The 11,964-nt window shown below is 32.8% G+C and overlaps 1 protein-coding gene across 1 annotated transcript; it reads right to left on the reverse strand.

The window, feature by feature from the left end:
- Positions 1-159: 159 nt before the first annotated feature.
- On the reverse strand, positions 160-2,752 carry LOC148547358 (uncharacterized). The gene is made up of 2 exons (XM_088496278.1): positions 549-2,752; positions 160-475 (listed from the first exon to the last, which is right to left on the reverse strand). The coding sequence occupies exons 1-2, from the start codon at positions 2,750-2,752 to the stop codon at positions 160-162; spliced, it is 2,520 nt and encodes an 839-aa protein (XP_088352404.1).
- Positions 2,753-11,964: the final 9,212 nt, after the last annotated feature.

Genomic DNA, 11,964 nt, shown 5'->3' on the forward strand with positions numbered 1-11,964 from the left:
AACCCTGTCAATGTAGGCTTCATTTCTTTTGCCAATACTTCGTAGCTGTCTTTTTCTACTAGCCCTAAAATCCCTGAGTATACCGTGTGGATGTACTGTTAAAGGTATAAACAAATATTGCCTTCGGGTACAATATGATTCTAAGGTTAATAACTGCACTTACTCTAAGAAATTCTCTACACCTGCGCAATTGACCAATACGTGACGATGTGCTTGAAGTCTCTCGGTTGGTGAAAGATTCAAACTCTCGGAAGCCCCTACCGCTTTGCCAATTAGTGGGAACATGCTGGTCGCGTTATTAGTCGCATCTTCACTCGGTCGATCATCGACACGCAATGGTCGATTGATCCTGCTTTCAACGTTATCTAGATATCTCGAACAAAAAGTGAGAATCTCATCAGATAAGTAGCCCTCGGCAATTGATCCTTCCGGTGCTGCCTTATTACGCACGTACTGCTTAAGACGACCTAGGTACCTTTACGAGCGAGATACGTGTTAGGTTGTTAACTTTTGAAATAACTCAAATGTAAAATTAGTCTTATAGGTACCTTTCAATTGGATACATCCACCTATAATGCACCGGGCCTCCTAGGCGTACCTCTTCAACCAGATGCGCGGTTAGGTGTACCATGACTGTGAAGAAAGATGGTGGGAAAATTATCTCCATTTGACAAAGAGTGAGGATCACATGTTCCTGTAGGAGAGGAAGTTGTTCAGGGTCTATAGATTTACTGCATAGTCGTCGAAAGAAAGTTGACAAATCAGCCAGGACGACTGCCACTGGGGCTTCCAATACATTCCTGATAGCTATTGGGAGAAGATGTTCCATGAGAATGTGGTTGTCGTGACTTTTCAAGCCGGAAATTTTTCGCTGTTGTAGGTCAATACAGCGAGATATGTTACTCGAATGACCATCTGGAAAGACCACATTCTTTAAGTTCCTAAGAAAAACGTCCTTCTGTGAATTCGACATGGAGAATATTGCAATGGGATATTTTCCATCTTCTCGTGGCCAAAGTTCACGCCTAATTCCCATCAGCTGGAGGTCTTTTCGAGCTTTGAGGTTGTCCTTGGACTTACCACTGTCGTTCAGTATCGTGTAGATAATGTTGTCGCACACATTCTTCTCTATGTGCATCACGTCCAGATTGTGACGCAACAAATTATACTCCCAATATGGAAGATCAAAGAATATACTCCTTTTTTTCCAAGGAGACTCATCTTGTAATGCAGCCTGTTGTCCGCGCGCTCTTTTACCGGCTTCCGTTTGCACCTTACCAAGCTTGACATGCACATTATCCAACTGTCTCAAAATATCTCCACCCGACAATATTATAGGCGGACCTCTGACCTCTACCTTCCCATCAAATCGGACCCGGTCCTGCCGAAATCTGTGGCTTTGATTCAGAAAGCGCCGATGACCCATGAAACACCATTTCTGACTAAACGTGAGTCGCTTAGACTCGGCATCCAGGTTGCACGTAGGACATGCTCTCCCACCGTACGTATTCCACCCAGATAAGTTGCCCAACCCTGGAAAATCGCTGATTGTCCACAACAACGCAGCATGCAGCTTGAATGTTTTTTTCTCGCTAGCGTCGTACGTATCAACACCACCCCACAGCTGCTTCAACTCATCTATCAGCGGCTGTAAGTAGACATCTATGTCATTACCAGGCATCTTGGGACCGGGGATAATCATAGACAGCAAGAAAGAGCTGGGTCTCATACAACTCCATGGGGGCAGGTTGTAGGGGATGAGAATCACGGGCCAAATCGAGTACCTTGAGCTGAGATTTCCGAAGGGATTAAAGCCATCACTAGCTAAGGCTAAGCGAACGCTGCGTGGATCGCCACTGAAGTGAGTATATCTTCTATCAAATGCCTTCCATGCCTCTCCGTCTCGTGGATGCCTCAAAAAACCATCCGAGTTAGGACCTTTCTTGTGCCACAACATGTCAACAGATGTCTTACTGGACATGAACATCCGCTGCAGTCGTGGAACAAGGGGAAAGTAACGAAGAACTTTCGCCGCCTGCGGCTTTTCATTCTTCTTAACAACCACGTTGATCCGGACAACGGAATTCCTCCTACTCTTTTGCTTCCATCTCGAGGTCCCACATATCTTGCACCTAGACAGTTCTTGATCGCTGCCATGATATAGCATGCAGTCATTCGGACATGCATCTATCTTCTTGTACGCAATACCGAGCTTTCGTATGATCCTCTTGGCATCGTGCAGTGAAGCCGGAATCTTTGCATGCTCAAAGGACTCACACAGTAACTCTAGTATCATTCCGAATGCCTTGTCGCTCACGCCGCACATGCACTTTATATGGTATAGCCTGACCAAGAAAGCCAACTTCGAGAATTTCGCACAACCCGGATACAATTCCTGCTCTCCATCCTCAAGCAGCTCATCAAAATGACGGGCCGCCTGACTAGGTTCGCTATACAAATAAGGCAATTCTTCGGCATCCCCCTCAACATCTTTGTTGCCCGAGTCATCTTCATCGACAACAGAACCTGGAAAGTTGAATGCCTCACGAACCATGTCGCGCAGTGGATCTCGGTAGACGCTACCAGGGTCAACTTCTTGTGTCTCAGTAGAACTGTCTCCTACGCGTCTCTCCCCGTGATGTAACCAAAAAGTATACTTAGCAGGAAACGGTTTTAATAGCAAGTGATCATAAGCATCCTCTCTATTTTGGAATAGCCGGAACCCACACAAAGGACATGGACAATGTATCATCCCATCGGATGATGCATTCGCAAATGCGAAATCCAAAAATTTGTTCAACCCGGCCTTGTATTCGACACTACCTCGTGGCTTTGAGATCCAACTCTTATCTATATCCACTTTTATGATGTTCATATAAACAAATGCATAAAAATTTAATAAGGAAACACAAATAGAAAATAAAAAAAAAATACGGACAAACTGTTCAACGGGATATATCAAAGGAAAAATTATTATAAAGAACCGTTAGGAAGATTTAATTATTAAAAAGGACCTTTAGTACCAACATTATTAAGAAGGAGTAACTCATTTTATAATGTTTAAGTCCTAGAATCAAATCTTTTATAAATAATTTTTAATTTTGTGATCTTTACCCAACAAAAAATAAGACAAAAGATTATAAAAATAATAAAAAATTAAATAAATAAATAATAAAATTACTGAAAATGTTAAAAATATAATAATAATTAATATAAAATTAAAAAAAATAAATAAACAGTTATAAATTAATATTTTAATAATGAAATTTCCCTAACAATCTATTAGACTAAATTTTTTAAAAGTAATTAACTACTTAATCCCAAGTGAATATTCATACATATCTATATAGTGTTGAGAATCAAACAACATATGTTAAAGATTATAACAAATAAGTAAAAGTATAGTTAAGAATATATTTAGTTCATTATAATAAGATTTGGTTCTTCTTCACCAATACTATAAAAAGATTTGGTCATTTTTAATAATTTTAGTATTAAATATCCTTTTTAATAATTAAAACTTCATAACGGGAGAGTAATATTCCATATTAATGCAGTAAGTAATCCAAAAGAGAGAACGGGAGAATAACCCGGAAATAAAACATAGATAAAGGTACTTGTATCCGGGCTAATTGATAGAATATAAATGGTATTAGGAAGGTTGCTTACTCATGGTCTAATTCTGCACGTTTAAAAAATTACTGGAAAGAAGAATTTCTGGTTCCGAAGCCAAAAAATGGAATGGAAAAGAAGAGATTCCTTAAAAAAAAAACGGGAGGATATGAAGTTAGAGTATAAAGATATAAAACACAAAAGTATAAATAACAGATCACAGAGCCCAAAAAAACAACAAATCCTTTGAATATTTTCATGTGGAGAGTGAAATAAATTGAAAAATATTTTGGTGAGCATCTTTTCTTTTTTCAAAACTTGATTTCCATCTTCCAAGTTGCCTTTTCATTTTGCGGTATCATTATTCATTAGAGTTTCAGTGGTACATCCTGATTTATGTTTCATTTATGATGATTTTTATAGATACATTGAGGGTACATGTCAGTGAGATAAATCACGATTCCTGATATGAGAAGTGTAACGAATTCATCATACAAATCATTAATCAAAGTAAACAATATAAGAAAATGGCTAATGCATGTGGGAAGTGAGACTTCCAAAAAAATGGTAGCCACATGTATGTTACATAAAGAAAGCCATCTTCATCCTTCTCTTCATATATGGTTTAAATAATTGCTCCTGTAAGAGTGAGTACATTGTCAACTAAAATGAAAATGGCCTTTTCAGCGCTTAAATATTGATATTATTACCAAAAGAGTATAACTAATACTCCACCTTAAATTTGTCATTTAGCAGCTGAATAAAGAAAATCAATGACCATGATCACTGGCTAAGAACTAACTTGTAAATACACATATCAGATACAGTTCAAGAATAATTAATTCAGGTCCTATCACAATATAAAGAAACATATCAAGTGAAGAAAAATATAGTAAGAAGTCTAGTTGACAGCTTTATTATATCATGCTGCATATATTAATATCAACTAAAGTTGATGTAAAATATTTCATTGAAAGTAGCATACCGCTGTACTATTCTCAACTATACCATTGGAAAAACGATTTCACTTGGTCATAAAAGTGAACACAATTTGATTAGTATCATTCAAAACAGCTCCAACAATCATATTAGATACATCTTGCTGCGTTATTTTTATCCAACCCCTCAAAAGTTCCTCACTTTCAATTTATTGTAAGGCTACATAAACAGCTCTACTAGTCATTTTATATTATTAAATAAAAGATTAATACTAAAGCAAACCAAATAGTACAAATCAAAGTAATCATGAACCAATTTGAAATATAAAAAGTGCTAGAATCTCAACACAATCTTAGGGAACAAACTCGGTCAATGAAGTAACAAAAAAGAGAAACTTAATAAAGTCTTGAACAGAGTACTTTTTTTTTTTTTGTGCAAAGGTCTTAAACAGAACAATAAGAAACAAAAAATGGGATTAACAAAGCACAGAAGCTAAGGTTAGTAACTACGAATTCTAAAAAAATGTAACTATATAAGTAAACACGCAAAGTCCATATATAATATCTCCATCAATTTTCATACTTGGAAAATTGCCCAAAATCCTATCTTATGTAAATCAAGTTCTCTAAGAATAATTAGTATATAAACCAGCCAAGATATCTAACTGCAGAAACTAATTAAGTACCAATTTCAATATTCACATAAATAATAATACAAAGGAAATCACTAATTATTTTTTAAAAAAAATTCAAAGTAATAAAAATAAGTACATTAAAATTATTTCTCTAATTGAAGATTATTAAGTCAAATCTCACTTCCTACTATAACTATTACTTAAAAACTCTAAGTGCATACTGTACTCGTTGATTAATCGTTATGTGTATATGGTTACATACTATTTTAATTTATTTAATATATAAACTAAAAGAATGGTCAATCATCCATTCATAGGATACATATATGAAATAATATCTGATTAACAATTGCTTCTCTTCTAGTGACATGTAAACATAAAGAGACTGTCATATATATTCTGATTTATCTGCTCCCTCTCTATCTCTCTTTGATCTGTTTCCTTTTATAATAATGTATATTAGAAACTAGGCCTTGCAGCTTGTATTATGGCATAACAGCAGATAAAATGAGACAGCATAAATCATGCAGGGTGAAACCAGCAGCTATGTCTGAGTATATGAATCAACAAGTGACATAACATATATTTCTATAGACCACAACTAGAATAAAATTAGCTCGTTCATTCTTCCGTCCAGGCAAATGAAGAGAAATATATAATAAATGAATAAATGTATTAATTATTCTGTTGCAATCTGTTGAACATAACAGGTACCAATCAGTCAAACTGAAAATAGAATAAAGAGTCATGTATCTATATGTTTGTTATAACTTAGTAATTCCTCTTGATCTCAACAGTTAATTCATAAGTCAGAGTTTTTGGAAATTAGAATGTCACCAAATATACTATATTATCAATTATCCAACATTATCCAAAACTCACATAATATTGCTTATTTCAAATTAATATTACTAATAACAGGCAAAAGATGCAGTGGTGAGAAGTTGTCAATGCAGGTAAGTATTGGTTATAACACATAGGCAAAAATAAGGTTACATCAGGATCAAATACTTCTTACTATAACCCTCGCCTCACTAGGAAAATGATCAATTCCACTACTCACATATGCAAAAGATGAATGGATGCAATATTAATAAATAAAATTTATCATAATGGATTTCAAATTTCCAAGCTTAGAGGCAGACCATAGATGCAGGATAGAATGCAAAGAGCACAATGGAGATCGTTATGAAAACTGTAGAGTTTTTTCACATGCATGATTTTAATTATTTTTACCCTTCTTTTGGTCTAGTTTGACATTGAATTATTTGATCAGCACAAGTTAATGATGCATGGTGGTTATGGAAAAAATTGGAGACCTTCACTTACATGTATCAATAATTGACTTAATCTTGTTCCATCTATAGTTGAAAAATTAAATGAGCTTATATATACTAGTAATATTAAAGGATAAATATGTCAGAAGTAGCAAAATATAGAGAAGGATAAGCTTTACTAGTATCAAATTTTTATTAATTGGATGCACAATAGAAGATTTCGATCACACAATTAATTCTTCTTAATTCTCTTTCTATCCCTTATTGTTACAAATAATCCCAATAAAAGATTAATACTAAAGCAAACCAAATAGTACAAATCAAAGTAATCATGAACCAATTTGAAATATAAAAAGTGCTAGAATCTCAACACAATCTTAGGGAACAAACTCGGTCAATGAAGTAACAAAAAAGAGAAACTTAATAAAGTCTTGAACAGAGCACTTTTTTTTTGTGCAAAGGTCTTAAACAGAACAATAAGAAACAAAAAATGTGATTAACAAAGCACAGAAGCTAAGCTTAGTAACTACAAATTCTAAAAAAATGTAACTATATAAGTAAACACGCAAAGTCCATATATAATATCTCCATCAATTTTCATACTTGGAAAATTGCCCAAAATCCTATCTTATGTAAATCAAGTTCTCTAAGAATAATTAGTATATAAACGAGCCAAGGTATCTAACTGTAAAAACTAATTAAGTACCAATTTCAACTTTCACATAAATAATAATACAAGGGAATAACAGAGGAATTCATCGTTGATGATGATGGACAGAGGTATTATACTATAATATTTGTTATCTTTTGGAAGATAAACTTGCAATCTGCTAATTAATCGTACTGAATCAAATCCCTAACTCGAAATCGCTTCAATTAGCCACAATTTATAGAAGATATACCCAAATCCATGTTTAGAACTCTGAACCAATAATGAAAACCACAAGAAAAGCTCAATGTGGAAGAACAAACCGGTGAAAGTGGGAGGTAGCGATAGCTAGGATTCGCGCACTGGAGAGGACGGTGTTGGGATTTCACGCACCGCCAGTGAGATGCTCAACTTCGTCGCTGGTGATGGAACCACGGTTGGCCGCTGCGCGATTCGACGGCGAAGACGGAAGCGCCGAGTGGAGCAGATGGTACGCGGCTCTGCTCCCGCTCGTGTTTGGCTTGCTACCAAAATGAAGTGACGGGTTTCTGCAAATTTGGGGGGAGGAGGGTTTCAATTAATGGCAGTAAAGTAAATGGGGGAATTGAATTAAGGAATTGAATCTCACCTGGCAGAAGTTTCTGGGTGTACTCGCGGGTAGGTTGCGCCAGAGGGAGGTTGGGTGCTCTTCGCGCCTCTGCTCGTGCTTTCGTTCGCGCCAAGAGGTTAAGTGAAATCAGGAGGGTTAGTATGAAGATATATACACCAAATTCGAGGCGGTTCGGACTACACGGCCGATATCCAGGAAGGTTTAGCGGTACCTGCCAGACCGCCAATGATCTTTGCCGGGATCTTCTCAACTAGCGTCGTTTTTGGCATGGGCCGTTGTTTCTCCGCCGCTAGGTTCCGCATCTGTTGTAGTGTGTAGTGGTAGTAATAAGTATTCTTCTAGTAACCATGCTGATAATCATATTATCTCTTTACCTGTTTATCTTTGGTTGCCCCATGGTGTTGATACAGTGAGCAGTACACATGAGGGGTACACTTTGTAATGTTTCATGATTTGTTTTGGATGTAATTTATATGAAAAGGATATATCTTTGGTGTAATTGAGATTATCTAGATCTGTTAATTTAGTAACAAATCCGTTCGAAAATATGTTAATGATAACAAAAATTAAATATTATTCTAACAAATTTGTTAATTATCTTTAATTTATTATAGTAATAAAACTTTAATTTTTATTAATTAAAATAGAGCAAGACAAGCATAATAATAATAATAATAATAATAATAATAATAATAATAATAATAATAATAATTAAAAATTTAAGTACAAAAAATAATATATTCAGCATCATAACAATATACTGCAGGATAAAAAATGTGGATGTGTTTTGTTTAGTTTATCAAATATGGGAGTAGTAGTAAATCGTGGCTTACAATTTTGAAAGTAAAAAATTTATTAAAAAAAGCCAATGAGCTATTAATGGTAAATGGTGACTCATAATTTGATGCTAACAAAAACTAATCGTTATTCACGATTTGTAATTTTGTATAAAATGACTTTTCAAATTCATATGTGTCACATATCACTTTTTTATTGTAATTGAAATTAGATTTTTTTTTCCAAAATTAAAGAGTTTTACTCTTTTTCCTACTAATTTTACAACCAAAATATGCCACATGTCACTCTCTCATTGCAATTAAAATTAAATCTTTCCCTTTTAAAATTAAAGAGTTCTTTCTTTCTCCCTACTAATTTTACAATCAAAATGTACCGCATGTTATTCCCTCATTGCATTTGAAATCAAATCTTTTGAAATCAAATCTTTCCCTTCAAAATTAAAGAGTTCTCTCATCCTTTCTCTCCATTTATCTATTCCTCTCATTCCTTTAATTACTCTATCTATTTTATATATCATTATCAATATCTCAATATTATTACACCAATCTTACACCCATATTAAAAATAAATTGCGGCTAAAAGAAGTTTGAGTGTATTTTTTCACTTCTTTTTCTTATTTTTTATGGTTTTCTTTTTTAGTTCTTTTTCACTCTTCACCAAATATAAGAGGACAACGAAAAAAAAAGTCTATCAATATTTTGGCATGTGAAGTTTATTTCCATTCATATACTGTGCTGAATTAACTTTTAGGTTTTTGAGACCTTAAGAAGCAATGCATGAAAAAATATAACATCAATGAAAATATTTTCTTAAATAATACATACAATTAAATAAAAAATAAAAAAATTGAAAGACCAAATTAAGACATTGGTAAAATTTCAATTACCAAATATGAAGGGATAAATCTCATTTTTTTTCAATTATTTGATAAAGTATGATATTTTATTATTTAATATTTTTTATATATTTTTTTTAGTCTCACTTAAAGAATATAAAGTAAAAGATCATACTTTACTAAATAATTGAACAAAAAAATGGAGAGAATTCATTCCTAATATAAATATTATCTTACTCTTATACTATTTTTATCTCATTTACAACTTGTTCATAAAAGGGTGGTTAAACGCATTAACTTCTCTCTAATTGCATGCATGAATCAAATATTGTAAGTAAATTAATTTCTTAGTATATATACATTATTGCACTCACTATTTCACACTTTTTAACTTTGAAATAGTGAGGAGAGTGGCAGCGTTATTGGAGAATACGATATTTTATGCTGTTATAATAATAGAAGAGACAAATCGGACGGTCTGATTTAATGAAAAAAGTAATCGGACAGTCCAATTAAAGTATACAAATTAGACCGTTTAAAAATATATAATATGTTATCATATTATATTATTGAACGATTTAATTAATATATTTATTGTATTATAATATGTTTTTAAATTTTTGGATATTATTATTGTTATCATTATAATAACATTAGTTAAGTAATTAACATATATTATTTTGCCGTACGTGAACATGAAGAAGGAATTAGTTAGTTATCTTAAATATTATTATAATAAATTTAGTGTTAAATATTATTATAGTGATATTAAAGTAATTTAGATACGTTTTAGAATTTTTGGTTATAGAATTAGTTAATAATAAGTCATTAATTATTATTATTATTATTATTATTATTATTATTACATAGGTTTAGATATTAAAAAATATATTTTTAATGTATTAAATAGTAATTATTTAAATTATATTTTAGATATATTTAAGTTCTGTTAATTATTGTTAGAAGTTAAATATAATTGTAGAATTTTTTAAAGGTAGATTTAATATATTTTGAATAGCCAATGATAAGATTGTTATTATTATAATTATATTATATTAATTATGTGCTAATAAAAATAAAATAATTTAAATTTTATTAATTAATGAATTCTGGATAGACATATATCACTACAAGAGACACGCCGAATAGCGGCGGTTTTTTTAAAGATTAGCGGCGGTTTTAAACCGCCGCGAAACGAAATTCCAGCGGTTCCACAAGCGTTGCCTATTAAGGGGTGGAGATTTTATTTTGCGGCGGTTTTGAAAAACCGTTGGCACAACCGCAGCAAATCAGATAATTGATTTCGCGGCGGTTTTAAACCGCCGCAATTTGGCTAATAGGTTTTTCTAAAAATATTGCAGCCATTGGTAAACCGCTGCAATTTTGAAAGCAGTTTAAAAAAAAATGTATATTATGGAGGTTTATAACCCCCACAATTTGCAAAACTACATTAAAAAAAATTAGCTTCATAAAGCTACTCAATTATATTGCTTCTAAATCAAGACATACAAAAATAAGAGCAAGTTAAAAATGGCTAAAATATCACAAGTAAATAATAACAAATCAGTTGTAAAGCACTCCTTGATCTTTCATTTCCTGTCACAATTATGATCAAATCTAACTTCATGATTTTTTTGTAAACTTTGTTATTAAAATAAATGAAAATGTTTAATAAGGATTCTTACCGCATACATGTTTTACATCTAAACAAACACAAAAATAAGAGCAACTTAAAGATGGCTAAAATATCACAAGAATAAAGTAGTAACAAATCACAAGAATGACATCTCCAAAACAAAATGCCAGAAGCAAAATGCACATTTTAATAATGGTCTTCCCTAGTGGATAGGTAGCAGAGATTGAGTGCAAAAACTGGAATCCTAAGGAGATATTCCATACTACCAAATGCTCATAATCAATTATTTGTAGTTCTTGAGAAGCACCAGCATTGCCAAATGCTTCATGTATCTCCAAATGTAAAAAATACACAATGTCTACAAGCTTTTCCATTACCTGAAGAGTCCACAATAACATTTTATATTTCTACAAAAATAAAACATACTCAATATAAAGTGGTTGAAAAGACTATGGACCATTCTGTTTTTATTGTAAAAGATGAAAATTATTACAATATAAAGAGTTAAACTACACTATTGAAAACACCAACCCAAATGAAACTACCAAACAATAAAAGGAAGTCATTATAATTCAAAGGATTCGGACAGTGCAGCACAAACAAATTCTCAATCTTTATTTTAGATTTTGATCTCCCATCATAGTAAAACACAAGAATCAGTAAATACACTAGTTTTCTTACCTCCTCCAAAATCCTGGACCACAATGATTTTTTCTTCAAATTTCTCACCAACAGAGTCACTCATGATGCCCCCACAGGAAGCTGTTTCTGGACACCCTATAGATGCAAAGTCAGTGTTTAATTTTAACTACATACAGGATACCAAGAGTACTCATCAATGAAGATACAAATAAAGGGAATAGTATAGCCAACAGCAAATACAATAAGAGTGTCACATTAAAATAAATCTATGCTGGAAAAATTAGGGGCTCAACAGTCTAAAGCTTATTCAATAAAATTCTAAGCTCAGTGAT

Source organism: Arachis ipaensis, chromosome B8 (genome assembly GCF_059453495.1).
Source record: "Arachis ipaensis isolate K30076 ecotype BB chromosome B8, ASM5945349v1, whole genome shotgun sequence".
Taxonomy (NCBI): Eukaryota; Viridiplantae; Streptophyta; class Magnoliopsida; order Fabales; family Fabaceae; genus Arachis; species Arachis ipaensis.

Coding starts and splice junctions, on each gene's coding strand:
- LOC148547358 (XM_088496278.1), bottom strand. CDS start 2,752: ATGATACATTGTCCATGTCCTTTGTGTGGGTTCCGGCTATTCCAAAAT. Junction 476..548: donor TGGATGTATCCAATTGAAAG/GTACCTATAAGA, acceptor TCGCTCGTAAAG/GTACCTAGGTCGTCTTAAGC.